The sequence below is a fragment of the Lagopus muta genome, chromosome Z (genome assembly GCF_023343835.1).
Source record: "Lagopus muta isolate bLagMut1 chromosome Z, bLagMut1 primary, whole genome shotgun sequence".
Classification (NCBI taxonomy): Eukaryota; Metazoa; Chordata; class Aves; order Galliformes; family Phasianidae; genus Lagopus; species Lagopus muta.
The window spans coordinates 21,409,751-21,434,818 of record NC_064472.1 but is presented as its reverse complement, the minus strand read 5'-3'; the positions used below and the strand labels follow the sequence as shown (position 1 = coordinate 21,434,818).

General features: G+C 38.0%; 1 protein-coding gene across 4 annotated transcripts in view; it reads left to right on the top strand.

Moving 5' to 3' along the window:
* Positions 1–25,068, top strand: part of ADAMTS6 (ADAM metallopeptidase with thrombospondin type 1 motif 6) — a 148,550-nt gene that overhangs the window by 77 nt on the left and 123,405 nt on the right. The window contains exons 1-7 of one of the 4 annotated variants that reach the window (XM_048930634.1): positions 1–500; positions 5,174–5,543; positions 6,324–6,688; positions 14,448–14,616; positions 20,178–20,395; positions 20,954–21,037; positions 21,556–21,701. In XM_048930634.1, the coding sequence (XP_048786591.1) occupies positions 5,447–5,543; positions 6,324–6,688; positions 14,448–14,616; positions 20,178–20,395; positions 20,954–21,037; positions 21,556–21,701 (1,079 nt within the window). In that variant the 5' untranslated portion in view covers positions 1–500; positions 5,174–5,446. Of the gene's footprint in view, positions 501–968; positions 1,021–5,173; positions 5,544–6,323; positions 6,689–14,447; positions 14,617–19,632; positions 19,684–20,177; positions 20,396–20,953; positions 21,038–21,555; positions 21,702–25,068 lie in introns of those variants that run through there. The other 3 variants (XM_048930636.1, XM_048930635.1, XM_048930637.1) reach the window with 3 other exon arrangements.

The window sequence follows — 25,068 nt, the reverse complement described above, 5'->3', positions numbered from 1 at the left end:
CTACTTCAACCAAATTTTCCTGAGTCCTTCCTGCTCTGCCTGCCTTCTCTCCCCCGCTCCGCTCTCCTCTCTCTCTCTCTCTCTTTCGTCTCCCTCTCCTCTCTCTCTCTCTCTCTCTCTTCCCCCCCCCCCCTTTGCTCCCCCCCCTACTCAGATGATATTCACATGGTATTTCGCACAGAGGCGGCTGCTCGAGAGGAGGGCACCCACCCCCACCTCAATATAAGCCTGTTTTTCCTTCCTTCCTCCCCCCCTTCTCGTTGGAAAGACAAAATGTGCAGGGTGATAGGTGGGGTGAACTGATGGCATCCTCCCTGCTGCCCCGCCGGTCCGTTTCTTAAGAGCCCCTTTTGGGGAGGCGACAGAACGTGATTCTGTGGGCGCAGACACCCCGATGGTGGCTTGCTCAGAGGGGAAAAGCAGAGAGGGAAGCGGGACCCGTCCTGTGCAATCTCTATTGTTTGAAACTTACTTTGTATCAGAAAGTGAAGATGAGCACGGTAAGGAAGATTTCACGCTATTCGATGAACTTTTTCTTTTCTCGTGTCCCGAGCGGCGCTGCGTGCAGGGCTCGGGCGCGGGGGGAGTCGTCTCGCACCAGGCGAGGTGGATTGGAGCGATTTCAGAGAGAAACCTCTGAGAATGGGGGAAGGGGGTGCGAGGGCTTTTCGACCGAGAATAGCCGCGATTTGCACAGCACGGTCTGGAGCAGGGCAGCTTTGCTTGAGATTGTTCTGGCGTTAGTACGAGATCGTTAGAGGAGAAAAAGGGGGAAAAAAAGAAAGGAAAAAAAAAAAGACAGCCCCCGCCCGCAGGCGCAGCAGCCCCCGGGCCGCGCTCCCCGCGGCTGGCGGCAGCCGTCCCGAAGCCCGCCGAGCGCTGGCCGGGCTCGTCAGGAAGATGGAAGCGTGTGGTTTTGATTTACTCCGGGCCGCCGGGGACTCGCCAGACTCTTAACCCCGCGGAGCCGCGTTGCTGTCGGTGTACGTCTGTCTGCGGGACGTGGTGCGGCGGGGGGAGGTGAGTGGGCTCCGGCCGTGGGTCGGCGGGTTCCGTGCTCGCGGGTTTCTCTCGTTGTGCGAGAGGGGAGAGAGCGAGTGAGAGGCAGTCAGACTCTTGTTTTTATTTGGGCTGCCGGTGCAACGCATCGGGCCGGGCGCCAAGTGTCTGGGTCACACGCGTTTTATCCAAATAGATCCAGCGCTGCTGTCTGGAAACGGGCTGCCGAAAGTTAACTTTAGGACCGGCTCCGCCGCAGCAGCCAGGCTCTTCCCTCCGCTCTCTGGGGAGGACGACTTTTTTTTTTTTTTTTTTTTTTTTCCTCCTCTTTCCCCTCCTGAATCCTCTTTGAGCGATGTCTGTGAGCTCAGACGGCGCTGCTGTTTCCCGCTACGTTTTATTATTATTATTATTATTATTATTATTTTTTTTTTCTGAGGGGTCGGCGTGTGCGGCCGTTGTCCCCGTCCGTGTAACACGCGTGCATATGTGTGGGGCTGTGGTACAGACAGCTCTCGAGCCCGATGTAGCTTTTTTTCTTTTTCCTCGGCTTTTTTTTCTTTCTCCCCTTTCCCTCCTGCACCGCGGTGACAGCGAGGCACCCCGCGCCTCACCTCGGCAGGCATCGGGCCCCGCTCTGCTATGAGGATGGGGCAGGAGGAGCCGTCCTTCCCTTTGTACGTCCCTTCCCCAGCCCCTTCCCCCCGAGGTCTGCGTGCCGCTATTCGCGCCCCGGAGCTCCCGGGGACGCTGCTAATCCCGGCTTTTGAAGCTGCGGAACGCTTCTCGCGGCCAGTCCCGGTACCTGTAATTGAATTGGTGTGACTGACTGCTGCCCGCCCTCTCCATCGCCCTGGCAACCGCTCGTAGCCCGGCGGGACGGCCGCCTTCGACCGCGCCTCGGCTCGGGCTCCCGGCCGCGGAGGGGCGGCTGGCACAGCGCGGCCCCGGCGCGGGGAGGGGGCCGCGGTCATCCCCGCTCCGCCCGCCGCGCCCCTCGGCCTGCTGGCCGCAGCACGAAGCAAAGTCGTTCCCCCCGCCCCCCCCTACGTCCCCGCCGCTTTGCTTCTCTAATCCGGCGCCGTTGTTTCGGAGCTCCAGCACTGCCGGGAGAGCTCGTGGCGCGGCTGCCGGCAGGGCTGTGGCTGTGTGGTGCGACAGCCCTCGGTCGCTCCGCTGTGGAGGTCCGGCAGCAGCTGTGTGGCGGTGCTCTGCACGCCCCCGGATGACTCTCCCTCGGCCCTCCATCGGTCCAACGGAATGTTGAGGTGCCCGAGGCGGCTCACACCCTTCACCTGGGTGGTGTCGCCAGTGTGTCTGGTCAGACATGGCCACTTTGGCTGGACAGCATCTTGGAATGCACGCTCAGCCACAAAGTCCTCTTGCGCCTCATGGCCTTTCTTTTCCCTTTTGGATGTGTGCTGAGTTTCAGTGAGTAGGAGCCTCAAGGCTTGGTGGCAAGACTGCCTCTCTGTCACAAGTGCCTGCACAGACATCCTGGTGCACAGCACCACTTGTGTCACCAGCACTGTGAAACGCATCTTGCACTTCTTCCTGACAGAACTCCTACTGTTAAGCAGGAACAATAATTGGAAATAAACTTTACAGAGCCATACGTGCGCTTGTCATGGATGGATGTGTAGTGCAGCCATGAGGCAGAGGAAATGCTTCCTACTGTATGCTTAACGCTGACAAAATGAACCAGCCTGGACACAATGCAAGTGGAATGTGAACGTACATTGCATACGGAGGAAGGAATATATTACAGGTGAAAGGAAAAGGGTACAGATACTGGATGTAAGTGCTCTGTCTGGGGTTATTTGAGTACTTTATCATTTGTATCACAATTTCTTAAGCCAGACCATTGATACTGCTGCACCTGTTGTATTTGTACCAATGCATGAACTGGCTATAATGCGTTTGGAAAGGAGGCAGGAAGTTTCAGCAGAACTTTCAGTGAGCCTGATGTGAAATGAGATTTTCCTGTGTGAGGATCAAGGCTTAGAATGTGATTCAGAGCCCTGAAAAGATTCCAGACTGAGGTGACGCTTGGATGTTGTCAAGGTTTAATGTGGGCTTGTGGTGACTAGATAATGGGCACCATTTTGTTTCCTCTATTCAGAGCTACTGAGCCCTGTGGGCGTTGCAGTTTCAGGAGATCTTAGTGCTAGTGTAATTTCTAATCAGCCTAACAGACTGAACGTGAGTTCCCCATTACTGTTTGTTGGCTAAGTAAAAGCTGTGAGGCAATGTTATCTCTATATATGGCAGTAATGAGCCATTACTGGACTAGTGTCCAGTTCTGATGTCTGTGCATGAAAAGAACTGCTGACAAATTGGAAAAGATTCAGAAAAAAGCTGCAGAATTAATTAGGCATCTGGAAACTGCATTGGCAGAGTGAGGTAAACTGAATAGGTTGAACTGCTTATCAGGGAATGTCAAGACGTTATTGTATTGGACTATAACTATCTATGCAAGGAGAAGAAAGCCCACTAGCAATCATGTAAAGCGAGATTCAGTGGAATTTGAAGGTGGGTGTTGTTATATTGGAAGTAAGGCATACTCTTTATTATACTAGTGTAACTGAGGAGTATATGATTATTTCTATTCAGATCTTGAAAAAGGCTAAAATCTGTAATTAAGTATTAGCTCGGAAATGAAGGTTTTACGTGGAAGGTCGGATTAGAGATTTTATTAGTATCATCTAAGGCCTTGCCCTTTGTGATGGCATCACTAAGTCAATTTGTTTCCTCGGGGGAAAAAAAAAAAATTCTAGTCCAGACTGTGCTTGTGAAGTATCTTTTATTCTCCCTACAAACCTGATTAAATGCTGAGTGCTCCCTTGAAAAAAATTTAAACTTGGGCACAGGAATGGTGAAGTTGTCCACGTTTATTGTTAGTAATTAGGTCTGTCTCCATTTGGCTAAGAAGTTTTCTGATATTCACTGTAATGTTAGTAAAGAGGATTTATATGGTGTTGATTTTTCTCAAGTTGACATACAACTCTTTAAATTTTACGAATAATCCACTGACTGCAGGGGGTGTTATCTGTCTGAATGAGTTGTAAATCGCTCCCATAATTTCAGAAAGGCAAATATGTCTGGTATACGTGTAAGTGACTGTGTGTACTTGGAAATCTGTTTTTGAACATCTTCTCAGGTGTTCTCTTTCAATACTGCCTGCTTCTGTAGAGTTTGTTCTATGTGCAAGTTTGTGGAGTGCTCAGGTGAGTTGGTTAGTAGCAGCTGACACGACACATTGTTATGTGGACAACAGTCCATGATACTGGACTGTTAGATGTCTGCATAGACCTTCCATTTAATCCATATCAACAGAGTTGCTTTTCAGTACTGTTGCAAAAGTGTTTGAAATGATGGCAGCGGTGTGCGGGAAGTTCAGTATTCTGTCAGTCTCATGACCTGCAAAATGAAAATAAAACGTATTCTACTACATCCAATTGTAGTTTTTATATACTAAGCATCTTTGATAACAGATGTTGGAAATCTTAGGATGTAAGTGGTGAGGTTGTTTCTCTGATGCTAGAAATGTGCAGTTTTCCCATTTTAGTGAATGAAAATTCTGCCTGCATAAGCAGAACCAGGGCCCAAGTAATAACAAAATACATGCTGCAGAAAGATCGGATAACTGCACTCATAAGTATTAGCTTGGAAATGAAGGTTTTACATGGAAGGTCAGATTAGAGATTTTATTAATATCATCTAAGGCCTTGCCCTTTGTGAATGGCATCACTAAGTCAATTTGTTTCCTCGGGAATATAATACTGATTCTTTCCCAGGTTCTTCCTTTGTCTCCCAATGCTTTGAGTCTACTTATTTTCTGCTGAAATCAATTGGTATGGTGCACTGACTATATAGGTGGAACAAATCTGAACACAGTATTGTAGCAAAAAGAAACATTAGTTTTATAATTCCTTTTATCTGTTCAACATGAAGCAGAATTGTGCGTCTTAAGCTGTATTGAACTACTTGTTCAAGGTTAATGGTAGTTCATGGTGGGGTTTCTTTGTTGTCATTTAAAATTGTGACCTTGGATCTTAAAGGTAGTAATGGTTGGTATATTTTGCATAATACGTCACGGTAGCTCAATATTTTGCAGGGTGGATCTATTTTAGTAGAAAAATTTTAACTTGACTAATTTTGCTTTGTTTTTCAGGGAAAGAAATGGAGCAAGTTCAGTAGCTATCCACTCTAACATCTTAATGATATCTTAAGGAATCTTACAGTGCTTATTTTGAATTGAGAAAATGACTGCAGATATAGAAGAAAGTTGTTGGAAAAGAATACCTGTCAAAAAGTGGAACTTCCAATAGTATAAAATAAATATACTTGTTATGGTGCAATTCTGGAGTGGAGTTAACCCTATAGCACACAGGTAGCCCTCCAAGGAGAGAGAGGAAAGAAAAAAAGCTTTCTGTTTTTCTAAATTATGGAAATTTTTTGGAAGACGTGGACATGGATTCTGAGCCTAGTCATGGTTTCATCGGAATTTCACAGTGACAGCAGGCTTTCATACAGTTCTCAAGGTAGGAGCCTGACCTCTACAGATAACAAGAATAATCAATTTTTACATTTGGGAAATATTTTCAAAGCCGTGGTTATATTATTAATGAGATCATGTAGGCTGCGGTCCTAGTTTGATCATGATTCATTGCCTTGAATGTTTGATTACATTGATTTAATTGTTTTTTTTTTTCTTTTCCTAGTTTTAACTGTACAAAAACCTTACGAATTAAATTGGTAAAATGTTGTATTTTTTAATACTTCATAATAGTTTAAAGGCTTACCATATGGTCATTCACATGTTTTTAAGCTAGGAAGTAAGGATCTAATCATTAATCCATTAGCATTTATAGACTTTTGATGGCAAGAAGAGTCTTTTAGATACGTTGCAATATAATACTTTACTACTGTACAGGTGAATGCAATAGCTTTTGTCTTTGAATGATATCATTAGAAAGAATATGTGCTTCTAGGTAGAGTTTAGCCCCATGTTTTCCTGCTTTATGTGAATAGGACAAGGTACGTTATTCAAAATGGTTTTTTTTTTTGTTGTTGTTGTTGTTGTTTTTCCTGTGATATCTGATTATTAGGAAAGAGAACACATTTTTTTTACATAGAGAGAAAGAAAAGAGCATTTTCTTTTCTTTAGTAAAGCTCAGCACCTTGTGTTTACCTGGTAATAACTTTTACTCATGCGGATGATGGGATTTAGCCAGTTGTGGTTTATGTTTACTACTTGTTGTTTCCTGTTATATTCTCTTCTATGCACGCTCCCTGGACTGTCTCGCCTTGTGATTACAAAGAGGAATTCCTGTCTTACCTTGAACACTACCAGCTAACAATCCCAATAAGGGTTGATCAAAATGGAGCCTTCCTCAGCTTTACTGTGAAAAATGTTAAACCCTCAAGAAGGAGAAGGAGCACAGACCCTTATGATCAAGAACTGGCAGCATCTAAATTATTTTTTAAACTTTCTGCCTATGGCAAGCACTTTCATTTAAACCTGACTCTCAACACAGATTTGGTGTCCAGACATTTTACAGTGGAATACTGGGGAAAAGATGGTCCTCAGTGGAAGCATGATTTTTTAGACCACTGTCATTACACGGGATATTTGCAAGACCAGCACACTACAACTAAAGTGGCTGTAAGCAACTGCAATGGTCTGGTAAGTGCACGTTGCATGTTCTAGAATAATAGTGTGTCTACCCCTTTTAAAATACAGAAGGACTTAATTGGCATATCTTTTCAGTTTTTTTTGAGTTCCTGTGAGGAGCAAACAGACAGAAGTTGCAACAAGCCTGTAAAATCCGTTCCGGTCCTAGGGAAAAGTAGTCATCGGTTTAATTGTAATTGTAATAAGCTTAACTGTAAGTACTAGGACCCAATTTTGTAGTCCTTTAGCAGACAGTACCTTAAGTGTTTACAGTGTCTGCACTGGGGCTGCAATATTAGGTCTGTTGTGGGATCATTACAGGTTATCAAAATGTTGCAGACTTGAGGAGGGAGAGGGTAGCAGTTGTTCCTTTAGGATGCTGGATCTGTTCAGTGAGATGCTGATTGAACTGTGTGCTTCATTGATTTTTTTATTTTATTTTATTTATTTATTTATTTTTTTAGAATTAGGGTTTACCTATTTTGACAAGGAGGAGGAGTTTCTTTGTATGGAAGTCATCATTGCTATAAATTCAGAAAAGTAGATTATTTGCAAGTATCAGCCTTTCTAAAAGTATTGTGTCATAAATATTTGCATTCAATGCCGGGTTAGAAATTTTGTTCTCAGATTTTACTCTTCTCTTGATCATGACAATAGTATTTGCATGGGGCAGAAGCTTTTCTTCACAACAGAAATTAGAAAACAAAAAAACCCTAAAAACTTACTGCTATCAAGTAGTAAAATACTTAAGTAAAAGAGCATAACTAGGAAGTACTAAATCAAGAGCTCAGTAATTCCTTTAGTAAAAATACACACTGCAGTTACTCAGTTTTTATATAGCGGAACATTGGTACATCTTGTTAAGAGTAAGCAGATCTAAGCAATTGGTAAACGAGGGGAAAAAGAGAAAAGGCTACAACCTTGCTAAACTGTTTCCTTTTTAACCTTTACAAGTGCCTGAGAGCTATGAGAATGTTTTTTGGTAGACAAAACCGTGCTGTTTGGGATCTAGACAGTACTAGGGACAGCACGCATAGTTGGCTGTTAAGTATTTTGTCTTGGTTAACCTGGATTAGTCTTGAGTTGAATAGATTACTCTAGTTGAATAGAGATTTATAGAGATGAGCGAGCGCTTCTGAAGAAGCATAGTTAAAATGTAGCTCTCCTTAATGTGTTATCAGAGTTTTTTTAATGCAGCTTATAGGTCTGAATTCAGTACCATAATTTAATTCAGTTTCGTAGTTCCCATGTAATAATGCTTATGACACAGTTGTTTGAACTTCTATTGCTAATGTAGTGGATTAATTTGTATTTTAGTTCTTTTCAGCTAAAAATACTTTGAAGAGAAAATTGCTGCTTTCAGAATTTACTTTTTATTAAAAAAAAAAAAAAAAAGAAGGTCTGCATGCCTTGATCTCCAGCATTTCTCCCCATTGAGAGACATACTGGTTGGCCTCAGTGGAGCCATCTATCAGTTTCACGTTTTCCTTGTCCTCAACAATGCTACTTGGCTGGTGTGAAGCTATATGTTGTTCCATGGTTTTATGTGTCATACGTTAACTGTGCTTGCAAGTTAATTTCAATGAGGAGTGCTGTTCAGTTTTCACCTTCAGTGCCTGTAGCTGTCATCAACTTTTTAGCGTTTCCTCCTGGTATACCTACTTTGTATTAAGGCAGACTCAGATCTTTGGGCACACCATGATTGGGACTTTTGAGTCCTCTGTGGTCATGCTTCTTGGGACTGTGAGTGTTAGATTGGGCCATATGCAATTGAGGTTTTTGTCATGCTCCAGAAGCAACAGTGGTCCCATAAGGCTTTCTTTCAAAGGAGGAGGGATCGCTCAAGCAGGTGCAGTGGTTGGCTGGACTCAATGTGATCTTCTGCTGTAAAAAGCTTCCCTGTCATTGTGTTGACAGTGTGTACTAGGGGCATGGGTTATAGGAATTACCACTAGATTCAGGTAAATCCATCAGTTATTTTAAAATGATTTCTACTGGCAAATATCTTGTTCTAACCAGCTGCTTTATAACATGTTTAATAAAGCAAGTGGCACTTTAAATATTCAGGACACTATTGTTTGTTTTAGAGTTAATGATATTTGAGCAAATGTTGTGTTCAAGGCATTTGTTGCATTTTTTTAAGTCTTATTTTTGATGTGTAAGAGACTGACAGTCATGTTCTGCATAGTTTTTGATTAGAATCTGTCCAAAAGGCAGTAATTTTAAGTGACTTGTAACTCTAAAACAAGTAATAGTCTTAAATGACGAGTGCTGCTCATCAGCAGAATTTAAGTATTGTGTTTATTTTGCTTCCCTGCTAGGTTTCAGTATTGCCAGAGGAGTCAAATTTCAGGGTGAGCAAGTGAGACCATGGTTTAATTAATGTAACTTGTATGACTTTGTAGAGTACCAGTGCAAGTAGGGCTTTCTGTGTTGGGTGTTGGATGTAAGTCAATGGGGCTGAGACAGTAGTAGCTGAGGAACTGCTTAAGCTGAGTATGTAATCCTAGAGGAAGTGAAATAAGAAAGTGTGGTAGATGGACTAAATAGAGAATTTCACCTTACAGAAAAGAGGTTTGTCCAATTCCAAGAGCAGCAAGTCTTGAAGAAAATTTTTGGATTGAGAAACAGTGAAATTTAGCAGAAACGAAACTCGGACTTTTCTTCGCCTTCCAGATTTAAGCCAGTAACTGAGTGCCCAGACAAGTCTTCCACAGCAGTGGGTTTTCTCCTTTTGATCTGACAAGCTCAATAGAGGGAAGTACTTCAAAATGTTTAGAAAGAAGTGATTGTTAGGAAAGTGAATTAGAGATTAAATATATTTTTGTATCTACAATATTCCTAAGGAAATATTTAATGTAAGGTGCCAAATTTTTCAATGGCACACAAAGTTCCATTCACGAAATAATATTTGTCCTAGGTAGCACAGATGTCTCCAAGTAGATAAGAGAACGAAGGGCCAAGAGCTGTCTAAAAGCATGATCTTACATAGTCAGCAGACTTCATGTTTATTTGATTTATTTCAAAATCAGTGTATGGATAAATACCCTGGTAAATCTTCATATTTTTAAATAAGCTTGCTTGGAAGCTGATTCTATCATAAACAAAACATCTAAATTTGTAGATCATAAATTGCATATAGCGATATTTTTGAATCATATATAAATGCATAATTTACAAGGTAATTTAAAAGGTCAGAGGTATCAAAAAAGACTAATATTCTAGGCTGCTGTCTATTGAGTTCTTCTCGGTGCAGCTCTGTAATTGCCTAGTTTTAAAATGTCTTGCTAGGTCCCATGATGTATTGTCTCAGGCCAGATCACTGTTGTTTCATCCTAAAGAGCATGCAAAGGGAGTGCAGCCTTTTTCCGACGATATAAAGCTACATTGAAGTGTACAGCCAGCTGTAGACTTGCTGAACAACCCTGAAAGTTTTTTAGGAATTTTATTTTCTTCTACTTTGTGTTTTTAATATTAAATTATATCAATATTGAATTATTATTAAATTACATTAATATTTAATATATGTATATTTAATATAATATCTGGAAAGGTTGAAAACAGGCAGAAATTTGAAAAAAAGTAGCACTTCGAATGTGGAAGAAGCTTTTTCTTTTCTTTTGTTTTTAACTGATGTTAACTGTTACTTCTGTAGCTGATGGACATCCCCTGTCTGAACTTAGGTGAGACCCCATCTAGGCAGTCTGACACAAACAGATTCCTTTTTACAGCTTCAGGGGAACTCCACGTGGATTCACAGATTTGTCTGAGCATGTCAAACTGCTGGATCCGGACCTTATATATGTTAGCAGGAGTTGGCAATCTGTGGTGGAGTTGGGTAACATAGGACCTCAAACAATCTGTTTTAGATAATAGCCTTGAGAATGCTTCTTACAGTAACTTACTTAGGGCATACATTATTTCTTAAATCCATGGTATTTTCTCACAACCTTTTTCTGGTCATTCCTTAATGATATTTCTTGCATTTTGGAACAGAAGTTTAATTCACAAACTGTTTTTAAGTGCTATGGCAAAGCTGAAAAGAACAAACAAAAACAAGCAAAAAAGTCCAACCCTGCCAACACATTTAATTTCTTTTAATGCTTCAATACATGTAATTCCTTTTGATGCTTCATAAGTCTTTATTTCAGTCCTTCTTTTCAACTGAAATGTTGTTTTGCTCAAACAAAAGATGATAAGCCAGAAAGAAGATTTAGGATGTTGTTTAGGATAGAATAGTGTAACTCCCTCTATTTATTAATAGTGCGTTATGGAATGCATATAGAGTGGAAACATCTCTAGCCATATGCATTTTCTAAACTCAAAATAAATACTGGCATTCACTGGAATGGGTATTTCTTACGTGCAGATTTACAAACATTTCTTAAAATTCACTCACATTAAACTGATGCAAATGGTGTTGTTGAATTAATAATGGAATAACAGTTGGGCTAGCAAGGGAAGTTAAGATATGCTATGTATGCAGGGCTTATGTGAAGTGCATTTGCAGCTATATGCAGGGCAAGTGATTTTCCAGTGTGATCGTGTCACTTAGCTAGCTGCAGCAACCGACTGCATATGTATTCTGATTATCTGCTAGCAGGTGTAAGTTAAAATTTATTTGCAATTCCTTGGGCAAACTAACACTTATATTTGTATCTTTAAACCCAGAATAATGTTTGAGCAACGGAGATGAGATAATGATTTGACATAGGAAATTTGGTGATACTCGCCTTGCCTTTTTCACTGCTTGTACCTAAAGGAACTGCAGTTGTAATTTTGCATTCTTTTGTAATAGATTTTGCTTCTCTTAAAACACAATCTGCTTAGAAAATTAGTACTGCTATTAGTGTTGTTTATGTCATCTGAAATTACTTGCTCCCTCTTTTGTCATCTCACCACTTTAAAGCTCATTTACCTAGCCAGACTCAAGTACAGTTAAAGACCTCTCTCTGTTGCAAAGACAGCGCCATGGCTTGAATGGTACCCCTGTCTCCTCAGACCTGGCACAAAGCACACAGCCTGATGGTGTTGGCTAGAAAGACTGCAGGACTCTATTTTCTGATGGGAATATAATACCAGAGCTTATAGTGGCTCAGGATTCACTTGAACCCAGATGTCTGACAGCCTGGCTGGATGCAGTCCAGATTATCAAGGCTCTTTCTACACATCTGGCAAACCTAGTTACATTTTGGTTTATATTTTCAAGGTTGCTTAAGCAGCCATTAAGTGACCTATTTTCTTAGTAATATTGTAGATTCCAAATATCGAGACATTATGAGAAAATTTGGTGTCCAGGTGTATACAGGCCCTGATGTTAGTTCTTGAGTAAATATTTGAGCTCATAATGAAAAATACCACTGAAGAGGAACACTTAATGCTGTAGTCACTATTGGCACTAAAAAGCATGTAATTGAAAACTGAATTGTGTTCATGCATATATTTTTAAAATATATGATGGGATTATGTTGTTAAAACACAGTTCTTTCTGAAGTGTTATGCTGGCATTTTTATTCTATAAGGTCTGTGCTGTTACTGAATTCTGGTTATTCCAGAAGTGAAGAACAGCAGAGAGCTGATGTACAAAACAGCAACAGAAAAGGTCTGACCAAAAGTACAGTGATCTTAGAAACAGATTTGGGATATTTGGATCATCTATAGAGCAAGTGGTCTTACAGGTTACCCTGGAGGTGTCAATGGAGAAAAAAAAAACCAAACCCTTTAAAGCAACAACAAAAAACTTCTGGAAGTGACAGGGTGATTTTTACATGCTTTTAGAAGTACTTTGAAATAACCTTACTGCACATTGCACTGTTAGGAGTGTTCAAATAACGTTAATGTAAATGCATGTTAGCATGGTTTGCTGGTGATACGAAACTGGGAGGGGTGGCTCACACATCAGAAGGCCATTTGGCGGGACCTGCACCAAGTGGAGTGTTGGGCAGGGAGGAATCTGATGAGATTTAGCAAAAGCAAACATGGAATCATGCATCTGGGGAGGAATAACTGCACACATCAGTAGGGGTAGGGGCTGACCTGCTGGAGCTCTACAGAGAAGGACCTGGAGGTCCTGGTGAACCAGATTGGCCTCGAACCAGCGGCAGTTCTATGATTCTGTGATAAGGCCAATGGTATACTGTGCATTAAAAAGATTGTATCCAGCATGCTGGGGGAGGTGATCCTCCTCCTCTGTTCTGCCCTGATGAGGCCCACATCTGGAGTACTGTGTCCAGTTCTGGGCTTCCCAATTTATAAAAGACAGGGGTCTCCTAGAAGGAATCCAGTGGAGGGCCACAAAGATGACTGAGGGCCTGGAGCATCTCCTGTATGACGAAAGGCTAAGTAACCTGGGTTTGTTCAGCCTGGCGATCTGATAAATGTTTATAAATATCTAGTGGGAGGTAGGAGACAAATGGATGAGGCCAGGCTCTTCTCAGGGGTGTGTAGCAATAGAACAAAGGAGTAGTGGCCTGAAACTTGAACACTGCAAGTTCCATACATACATGCAGAAGAACTTCTTTATAGTAGGGGTGACAGAGAGCTGGAGCAGGTTGCCCATAGAGGTTGTGGAGTCTCCTTCTATGGAGATATTCACGGTCCATCTGGACACTGACCTGCGCAACCTATTGTAGGATACCTGCTTTAGCAGAGGGGTGGACTCACTGATCTCTTGAGGTCCCTTTCAACCCTGCAATTCTGTGATTCTGGGAACAGTCTTCACAGTGGCTTTAATGGTATCTCCATTGATTTGATCAAATCAGAATATGAATGCAGAATTTAGAATTTCCACTGAAACTACTGATCAGTAGTTATTTCTACTATAATAGAAAAGTTATACATTCAGAATTTCCTAGGTAGAAATACTGAATTTTTTTAGTTAGAGACTATAAGCGTAGGAGTCTCTGTTGGGCTTATTCTTCAATATTTGTGTACCCTAAATGATCCCAAAACTGGATTTTTTGCTAAAGTTTAGTTTTAGTCTCTGAAGATTCAGGCAGTTACATAGTTGGCTTGAAATTTCCCTTTTCTTCCATCAACCACTTTCCTGGTTAGAAGAAACTGAATTCACAAATATGAGAGTTATGAGAATAGAATATCTGTCATTCTGCCCTGTAGTGTGAAGGGAAAGAAGTGCATTTGCAGCAAGAGAATAAGGTTCAGTGCATGGTCTGCATCAGCTTGGATCTACCAGAGGTTTGTGGTGCGATGTGTTAAGGAGTAAGTGCTTTGTAGATCATGTAGTCTAAGGTAATTGATATTAAAATAACTTGGCACATGAATGTAAAATGCCAAAATTTTTCTCAAAATAGTACTTCCTAAAATTAATTTTCCATGCAGTTTTTACTTTATTAAGCATTTACTAGTGTGGCATCATAGAGGAACATTGAGCTCACTTGCCCTTTGGGCAAGATGGTTTTGGCTTGGTGTTACTTCAATGGCTCTCAATTATGTGGTTTTGGAAAAAAAGTCTTTGAACAGTTTATCTGTCGCGTACTGAGAATCTGTCTTGCTTTGTTACCACACTCACTAAAAAAAGGTAGGGATGAATTCCAGAAGTAAAGCAATGCTATTTTGTTCTTTCTGTATTGTACTGCTTGTAGGCATTTACCTCTCCTTCCAACTAAAGACTCCGAAAATTAACTGAATCATGCATTTTATGTTGACTTATTTCTTAAAAGAAATAAAGGATTGTCAAATGTTACTTAATTTTAAGGTTTTAAACATAGATTTATCTTGTCTTGCAAATTTTCCTTTTTTTTTTCTTTTTAAGCATGGAGTTATTGCTACAGAAGATGAAGAGTATTTCATTGAGCCTTTAAAGAATATAACAGCTAATTCAAGTAACTTCAGTTACGAGAATGGTCATCCCCATGTCATATACAAAAAGTCTACCATGCGCCAGCAACTTCTGTATGATCATAGTCGCTGTGGAGTCTCAGGTAAATGAATATGAGTATCAGTGGTGTTATCATAGCTTCAAAAATTTATTTAGCCTTCCTTGGTTCACAGGTAAGGTACTATATACAGTGTAGAGTAAGACTCCTTTTGGGTGATACAGTATGCCCTGTTATAAAGTTGCTTCACATCAAGATTCCCATCCAGAATATAGTGTCATTTTACAAATAAAGCACTGGGAGTAAGTCTTGTTTTATTTCTTTGTGTACAGTGGTGTTAATGATCACTGACTTTCTCAAAATGTACTTCCCAGAAGGACAGCATGACTTCAGTGACTACGTGTTATAGCTCAGTGTGTACCATGTGTTTCATGTCATTTGAGGAAACTCTATGTATAGTGAATATGTTACAACTATGATTATTAGTATACCTGAAGCTGGAGTCTGTATCTTCTTCATTCTTAGGGGTTTATGATTTAGAGTTTTTAAACTCGTAGTGTTTGGGTCAGTGGGTTGATGTTATTCTGTAGTAGTTGAGTATGTGGCTAACAGGAATGATTGTATGATTTTGATTGAAGGGTATTTTTCTTACAAAGCAGTTTTAACATCTACAGAAACACTCTTTAAGTACTATTAATTTTGAAATGGTTTGCTTAAACTGTAACGGAAACTTAATTTCTTGAGAACAGCTTGGAGTAAATGATCGGTTGTTTTAGGTTTACAGCACTAGAATAGTGTATTTCTACATAAGAGAAGAAATGTTTTAGCTTTAGTGATTACCTTTTTTTTTGTTCTTGAAAGTACTGTCCCAGACATTAGTGTTCCATGAGATTCAGTGCACAGGGAAAGCTGGCAAATTCCTTAAAAATGAAAAGAATATAACTTTGTCTTTTTTTAATGCAACTTCTTTCATCTTCTTTTGGAAATTTTAACCTTGCTGATTTATTAAGCTGACAGCAAGTGTTTTCTGAAAAGGCTCATCTTTGTGGAAGTTTCCTGAGTAGTCCAGCTAACTGTCAAGTGCATGTCAAACTTTGTATGCTGCTTCTGTTTTAGTTTAGGAAGCATTATTTCACGTGCGTGCTTTATTATGGAACAATTCTGATGACTACTATGTGCTGATTGTAAAATAAGAACACTAATGTATGCAGATGCTCCAGTTTATGCATTTTGCAGTAAACATCTGTGAAGCATCTAACTTTTTATTTCATTTTGTATGGAGTGCTGTCACACAAATCCATAGAAACAAGTGGAAGGGATTGCTAAGTGTACTACAGTTCCATCTTTTACCATTAGGATTTATATAGAAAAATAAAGGATATTGACAGCAGTCAGATCTTACCTTCTGTTAATGCTTGGGAGATCATTTATCCTCAAAGTGAAGGTGAAGCAGTGGCAGGTAGTTTAGTTTTGCTTTGTCTAACTGCTCTGACAGTACCTATGCTATGGATCATAAGTTGATCAGAGCTTTGCATGAGGTTTTTGTTTTAAAACATCCAGTAATCCTTAGCATCTGTACCTCTTTTTTCTTTTTTTCCCTCCATATTTGCTGCTGCCATTATCCTTGGAGAAGCTGTTCTGCTATTCCTGAGTTTTCAGATTTATCACAACCTGAGAACCTTAACAGTAAAATACAAAATCTTTTTGCAATTCTGACACTTCTCATGCTCATTTACTTCACTTCATTCTCTTCTTGCTGGTGTGCAGACTGTTTTAACTCAGTGAAAACTTCTGACAAGCTTTGTTCTCCCCAGTACTGCAAGATCGTACCTTTTCAGATTACATGCTGTTTCAAATGTTGTTTGTCTGACTACCAAACCTTTTAAACTTATTTTCCAAGCACTGTTTAAGCCCATTTTTCCCGTAAGGGCTTGGCATTTTGAGCATCCCCGGAGTATCAATGAAACAAAAATTGTTTTTTGGTTTCCCAGCTTTCAGATATTAGAAATAAAGACAGGTAATAACTCTTGGAAGTTGAGAACTCTCCAATTCTATGTTAAACAACAACAACAAAACTTAAATGCAGATTTAGGAAAATGATAACTGCATCTTTGGAAGAATACCTTTCATTTTGTCTGAAAAACTGGTTTTGGTTTTACCTTCAGAATGCTATTGCCAATATAGTACACTGGGAGGAATATGGTTGTGCAGAAGTGCCACTATTCACATTCTGTTCTGTGAAGTTTCTACCACTGTAAACTAAGTTTACCGTGTATCTGTTCTGTACTGAGAAAGCAGTGAAGATTTTATCTTTATTTTGGTGAACAGATGAGCAGAATTTGTTGGACTGCTTCTTATTATGTAATAGAATTTCAGTGATCAGTACAAAAGAAAAGCTGGGAAGATTAGAATAAAAATACTTCTCTATTTCACAGTAGCTCATTTTCAGGTAAAAATATGGGTTTGAATTGTGGCTGATTCACATAACCTAAATTTGATTTTTAATCAGTTAGACTTGAGAGTGTTTTAAAAAAAGTTAAATAATATTTCATGTATATATTGTCAACAAGTTAATTGTTTTAGTAAATACAGTTGAAATCATTAAGGCCTTGCTAATAAATTGATTAAATTCAACTTGCCTCAGAGGGATTTGAGGTCACTGGATTATGCTTTGCAGGGTCAGCCTGTAGAAGAGTTACTATTATCATTATTTTTTAAAATTCTTCCATCCAAACTAGTATTGCCATCTAGTTGGTTTTTCAAAGAAAAGGCATCTTAAAGCTGTGGAGTAGGCAGGTATAATGCCAAGTGGTATTTGTTTTATAGCTTTGATTTATGATGTAAATATTTAGATGGCATGCTAATGGTACTCATTATTAGTTTTGCAATTAAAAATATATTATGAACTATTCTGTTCTGTTCTTGTTTGTCTGCATAACTTACTGAAATATTTATTTTTCCTTATGTCTAATAGTGCGTATTATGTTGAAGAGTGAAATACTTTTAGTAGTTCTTTTAAAAAAAAATTTTTTTTTTTTTTTATTTGCACAATTCTAAGAAATAGCTTTTCTGCAGACCAGCCATGTTGCTTCTATTTTTGTCTGGAATTGAAATTCTGTTTTCTTGGAAGCATGAATAAAATTTCTTTACCTGTTTTGGCTACAATAATAAAAAAAAATAAAAATAAAAATCACAAAACAACCAAAGGAAAATGTGTATTTACAGACTGGGTATGATTGAGAAACAATAAAAATTGACATGTGAAATCTGTGAAGTGGCAGATTATTTAGGGATAGTACTACTACATGCTGCCTCTTGTCATGATTTTATTCATGCCAAATCCTACAGTCAGCACATTCTAAAATGAAAAAATGCTTATATATGCATTAAATGGGGTTGCTTAATATTAAGAAAAGGCTGTATGTAATTTTTCACCTATGTAAGATGCAATTGTGAGAATATTAAAATAGTTTGCAATTGTGGATTTTAGACCACCTTTGGTTTGTTTTTGCGTGTTATGTTCTTTCATCTCTGCTTCTTTCTCCTATCTAGTACCTTTGAAGATGAAGACTTAAAACTTGGGTACCGTTACTGTGTACTCCGCCTGCACCATTTCTTTCTATGTGCATCTGGATTTCTTTTCAGTTGCAGTTTACAATCTAATTTCCTGCTTTTGTACTCGTTACTTTGGGGTTAATTACATTGCTTTTCTGATCCCTCCTCTTCCCCCACCCTTGTTTTATTTCCCAGTAGATATGCTCAGTGTTGATGTAAGGTTTTTAATCTAGGACTAATTATGTTATTTAAAACAAAAATATTTTTGTCAGAATGTTTTCCGTGAAAGTTTGCAGTCTTTTTTAAAGAAAGTTTTTACTCAAAATTGTTCAGTGTTTTTAAACTAAAACATCATGAAAACTGATAGATCCTGGAGTGTGAGTACCCAGGATTATTTCCAACTTTCCCATTACTTTGAAATCCGCTGAAGCCTTTTTATCATCTGATAAGAAAAGGAGAAACGTTTGTTTTCTTGAAGTCTTCTGAGACCTTTGTTTTGAAAGGTGGTGTCAAGATGAGTCCAGAAGAATTGTTACTTGTTTTTTATGTGGAAGTTTTCTGAGCTCATTGGTCTTTCAAATGTTTAGAACAGATTTGCATCTTTGAATGAAAAATTATGAATGAATATGAAGCAATATTGTATGTATAAAGTACTTGGCATTTTTATGAGCATTAGAAATCCCCAGATAGCACCATTTACTCTGAGGTGTTGATTTTTTTTTTAAAAATGTACCACAGAAGTTGCCAGCTAAAATTCTACATATTCTTAAATGGTCTTTTTAAAATTCTTCTCATGGTTGGACTCAGTGATCTTTAAGGTCTTTTCCAACCTGAGTAATTCTATGATTCTAAATCACTACTTAAGTGAGATGAAAATCTTTAAACAATTAGATCAACTTTGAACTTGCTAGAATAGGGATAAGAGCTAGTAGAAATCTTGATGTTGATTTTGAAATCCTCTCCAGACTTATTACTTATTATCAATATTACTTGATATTATTTTTTAGGATGGGTATGGGATTATTGAACTGTAGTACTGTAGAATGAGAATAATTTTACTTCCAGCATTTTTGTCAGCTGCCCAGATTATTTCCTCTTTTCAACTTTCCGAAAATAACGTGCCTTTTAAAGCCAACTCTGTGCACTCAAAATATTATGCAACAGTGGGACTACTGAAGTATTCCTGGTTTTGTCCTGAATGTACATGCTTTGTGGTGTAATTATTGCTCTGTGAAACAGATGGTTTAGCTGGACTGCATAAAGTAGTGCTTTTTCACAGAATATATTGGACATATCTCAGCTTATCCTTAGCTGAACTAATTGTAGGAGAGGTAAGGTTGCATCTCTTGTGTTGATCACTTGAGCAGTCTCATTCAGTCACTTAAAAATGTGCTTACCTTTTAGTGTTCTTAAGTTCATCCATAACTACCATCCATAACCTTGAATATTTTGAAGTCCTTACTACGTGATTTCAGCTTATTTTATGCTTTATTGAACTTGAACTTGAGATTTGCATGGATCTTTGTGAAAAAGGGATACTTAATATTAAAAGTGCCCATTTTGCAGGGAAGGGATGTTCAATTTTGCCCTGAGGACATGAGTTCAAGTATTAAGAAAGTATGTACTGTTTGTTTCTCTGATAATTTCATGTTTGTAATAACCATATATTGCATAAAAGCGGTATTGCATTTTCAAACTGTTTAATTCCTTAGTATGTCTTGATACCTTTAACCTTAATTTTGATTTTTTTCTATATTTTCCAATATTTTTTTTTATTTTCTAGTATTACAGCCATCTCATATCCTGCTCATGGTTAACTATAAGTAATCTTTAGTACTAAAATAGATGTGCAGGATTAGATACGTTGAGAGAAGATGATGATTTGTCATGCTAAGCCAAGTTAAGTAGCATTCAGAATATCAGAACTTGAAGTAAACTTGTTTTTCCTTTTTATGAGGTATTTTAAATTTAAAGATGATAAACTTGCATTTTCCTTGCCTCAAGAAAGACTTGTTTTTAGAGTCTTAAAGACAATCTCAACTTAAAACAGCTGCATTTGAATGAGTTTTACTAGTGATCCTTCTGAAGTGTTTAATTATTTTGGTTCCTAGAAGACCTCACAAGAAGCAGTAAACCTTGGTGGATGAGTGATGGATCTGCTTTTCCAACTTCACTTCCTGTCAATGACACATTAAGTAGTCATAGTCGACAGAAGAGATCAGTAAGCCTTGAGCGGTTTGTGGAGACGCTGGTAGTAGCCGACAAAATGATGGTGGGATATCATGGTCGCAAAGACATTGAACACTACATTTTGAGTGTAATGAATATTGTAAGTTTCATCCCTCTCAATATTGATATTAACATGTGCACTCTGAAATCTCAAAGTATTTGTAAAATATTTATTTACTGGCATAGTAACGTCTTAAAATATGCATCATCTTGCAAGAATTAATAATTACAATATGGTAAATACTAGCATTGTGGGGAAAAATGCAGTACTGTTTCTGTTAAGTGTGCTGTGATCATTCACTTTTTTTTTTTGTTTTGTTTTCAATCTGAATGTAATCATTTAATAATATAAATCGTTTAATTATTTAAGAATTTAAAATGGTGTAGCTTTGTTATGTTTAAATCAACAGCCTAAATGCTTCTTATGTTGGATGGTTTATTAAACAAGTTATAAACTATTTTGACTGAAAATTATGACAGAAATGTATTTATTTTTACTGAATGGTCATTTGTTTATCCAAAAAGTAACTTAGGTAATGTTAATTATCAACATTCTGTAAATGCATTGAGCAGGAAGATAGTTGAATGGTTAACAATTTAGGAACTGCACGTTGTTTCTTGTCTGACTTTGTGCCTTTTCTTATTTTCTGGAGGTCAGGTTGCCAAACTTTATCGTGATTCCAGTCTAGGAAACGTAGTGAATATAATAGTGACACGTTTAATTGTCCTCACTGAAGATCAGGTAAGAGTTGCTGCACTTCAGCTTTATATCCCTGAAATACAAATTATGCTATTGTGTAGTATAGAATTATTCAATTATTGCTTGAAATGGCTGCATCTGAGTACAAAACCTGCCTTGTAATCTTTCACTACTATAATCAAGATGAAAACTTTTCAAAGGAATATTTCCCACATATTATTTCAAAAATATCTGTTCTTTACTTCAGGAGAATATTAATATACCTTTGAGTATGTCAGTTTTATTTTTAGACCTATATTTCAATACTTAGGTGTTTTTTTTTGTTTGTTTGTTTTTTTGTATTGACATAATCATTATTTAAGTTGGAGCAGAAGGAATGTCTGTTCAGTAATACACAACTGAACTTGGGGTCAGATTTTACAGAGATAAAATTTGGCAAGAAGAGTTTATTCCTAGAAACCACTGCTTCTAATTATAGTCCCAATTTAGTCTTCAAAAGGCTTAACAACTGACCTTAGTAATTTGTTTGGAACATTTCTGGTATGCATGTTGTATTGCAGCCAAACTTGGAGATAAACCACCATGCAGACAAGTCCCTCGATAGCTTCTGTAAGTGGCAGAAATCCATTCTCTCCCACCAAAGTGATGGAAACACCATTCCAGAAAATGGGATTGCCCACCATGATAATGCGGTTCTTATTACTAGGTATGGTCATTATAAGTATTATGTTTGTTTTTATTTTAACTCTGTAGTTTTCTTGCTCTTACTTTTATGTAGAGGCTAGTTATAAAGTAATATAATTAGTAGGTAATATGATGAGGAAAAGAAGTAACAGATGGTTTGACCTAAGTATATCAAAGTATAGATTAAGAAGCTTGGAAAGTAAGATACGAAAATTACTTGCTTCTCTTGTTATTTTCATTACATAATTGCCAATGCAAATATTCCAGTAGAACAGATGGATCTTATTGAGCATTTTATATTTTTATAATTGAAAACAATTCTTAAAATTATGGACAGAAAAGCAGTGTGTAAAATGTTTTGTTAACTATATATAATGTTTTATAAGAATTTCAAGGCAGAAGCTCAACTACTGTAATACTGTTTTTCTGCTGAAACAACATTTTTCTTGCAGATTCAGGCAATGTATGATTCTGCTTTGTAGTTGTTTTGATTTATTGTGCTTAATTAAGATGAGAACTGATGGCTTTAGTAGTAAGTTTCAAAGCTGACGTGCACATTTGTTAGCTTCTCTACCACCACTACTATGATAAAGTCAACAAAGCTATCTTGTACTCCTGGTGAAAATATTACCACTTGTTCTCTGCAGTTATGAGTAGGCAATTGTACTTATCTGGATGATTCGTTTGCCTTTTGTTTAAGGACGGTATTTATTCTTTTCTCTTTTGTTTAAATAGCAGCAGGTGCAGCAGCACTAATTTGGATTAGAATTCTTTCATTATTTCTGCTTTCCTGGTCAAATTCTGTACTACTCTGTATGTCGCCTATTTTTGGAATCATTGCGCTCCCTGCAGAAATGTTAAAAACATTAAGTGATTAAAATAAGTGATTTGTCGTGGAGTTTTCTGTGAAAGATGGAGTAGTGGCTGGATTATTGGGAAGGGAAGGGGGGCTGTTTTAATTTTGTTAAAGAAACCCTTTTTTCTTTTTGAATAAGTAAAAAAATTATTGTTAGTATAAAAATATACTTTTACTTATACTTTTTTTTTTATACTTATATACTTATACTTTTTTTTTATTACTTATAAAAATAAGTAAAAAAAAAAATTGAATTCAGTAAGAAAATCTGAATCTCTTGCATGGATTTTTGCATTCATATTCCAAATCTAATTGTTACATGTGGATGTTAATGCTGCATAGTAATAATTGAGGCGGTGAAAATGATTGAGACCTCTTTCTTTTTTTTTCCTGTGAGGTGTGTGGGTGTTTTTTTGTTAGTTTTCTTTTTTTTCCCCTCACAAAAAACGGATTAGTTTTACTCAGATTTTTGCCTTCACTAGAGCTGCTCACATGTAAAATTAAACCTTTACAGCTGTCCTACATGTGAAAGTTTTACTGGCTTAGGCAGTCAGTGAACAAATCTAATTGTTACATGGTACTGTTGTGTCACTGGAAGCTTCCCAGTATGTATGGATGAGTGGTGTTGGTAACTCTGTTCTTAATCTTATGGCTGAATAATTTGACGTTTTGTTAATGTTACTCTGGCACTGCAAAGCAGAATTGTTTATTTTCATTCACTGTTGTACTTTAGCATGTTTTATTACTCTGTATTCTGTATAAGCTTCCTTGTCCTGGTTGGATGTTCTGTGTTCCAGACGAAGGTCTAAGTAAATGCTAACGTGCAGACCTGTAACTGTGGAAGAACTGTGCAAGTTCACAGAGAAAGTGAAAAATTCTAATTGAAAAAGTTTTACAGCGATCAGTGAGCACTGAGGACTTGTTTGGTTTAATAGTCATCCATGTATTCTGCTGCGTTTCTGAAGGATGGATGTGTGTTTGCTATCTTATGAAAGTAGATAAGATCTGTAAAATAAGTTTACGCTTCCATGCACATACTTAAATGATCATATCTCAGTGTGTTACCATCAGGTTTGTGATACTGACCTTTATAAAGCATTGCTGAACTTTCAAATTCAGTTCCATGTTTTCATGTTAGAATGCTTGCATTTATTATTTAGTGTGGCCTTTGGTATTAATTTTGGAAATTACTGTAGTAATCAGTATTTAATTTTTTTAGTCTTTAATTTTTTTAGTATTTAATTTAATTAGTCTGGCTTTCACCTGAACTGCTAGCTCTTCTGAATGTTACTAACAAATTCTATCAGCGTATAAGAATTGGGGTTTTTTTGCAGAGGTGGAGTTGGAATGAATAACAGTAATTGTATGCTCTACAATAAATTGCTTTACTCGATGATGCTTTAAAAGGTGTCATGTTCTACAGTGTACAAAAAATATTATCAGTACTGATTTAGTGAGGCCTGCCTGATCAACTTTTGTTTCCTGAATCGGCTATATGCTAAAACTATGTATTTTTACCAACTAATCTGCTAATCTTGTTGGAGACAACATTACCGTGCCAACTATGGCACTTGTCTTTGACCAAGAGCCTTCTTGATGTACTGGCTTATTTGCCACAAGCTGAAGGCATACTGTAGTCTGCAAAGTGCTTATTTTATTAACCTCATAGGGAACTGCAGAAAAATGTTACTAGATGAATACAAAAAATTAAAGTAGATAAGAGACTGGTCCAAATCTCATTGAGGAGAGCAAAATTATGATGGTGTAAAGAAATACGGTATAATTTGCATACATGGTACAAAAATGATGTCCATTCTCAACTTGTTCTGATGAATATTAGGAGTAATTTTGCTGCTCTGTCTCTACTGCTAACCTTTATGCCATAGGATGGCTAGTGGGAGAATTTACTGATAGTACTGCTAGCAGAAGCATCTTACTTCAGTTTCACAGGAAAACTTCTGAACATCCCTCAAACTTGTGAGACCAAAGGCACTTTACTGTAACATGATCTCAGAGGAGGTAATTGGCTTTACTTAGGACAACTTCAAGAGTCTTGAGACCCTGGATGACTTTATATAAAGCAAATAGCAACTATCCAGAGCACTGATAATACTTTTGTATGTCTTACTGCTTTTTGTCTTCCTTTATACACTTACTTCAGAACTTTTGGTCATATTTGTTGAGTCATAAGTGTTCAGTCATAATTCAAGATAAGACATTGAATTAAGGTTCTGAAACAGTAATAGCTGTTTTTTGTTATAGAGCGTGCCTGTTGAAATTTTTTATTTTTTATTTTTTATTTTTTAACTAAAATAGTATGTGACTTAATTATTTTTCCAGAATCACAGAATGGTTAGAGTTGGATGGGTGAAAGGGACCTTTGGTCCATTTTGTCCAACTCCTGCTCAAGTGCAGACATCGGCCTGCTCAGACTGTTGTCCAGGCAGATTTTGAAGATCCCCCAAGGAGGAGAGCGTACAGCTCTCCTACCTACCTCATTGAACCTTCCTAAAGGAAGCCTACAGACAAGAGG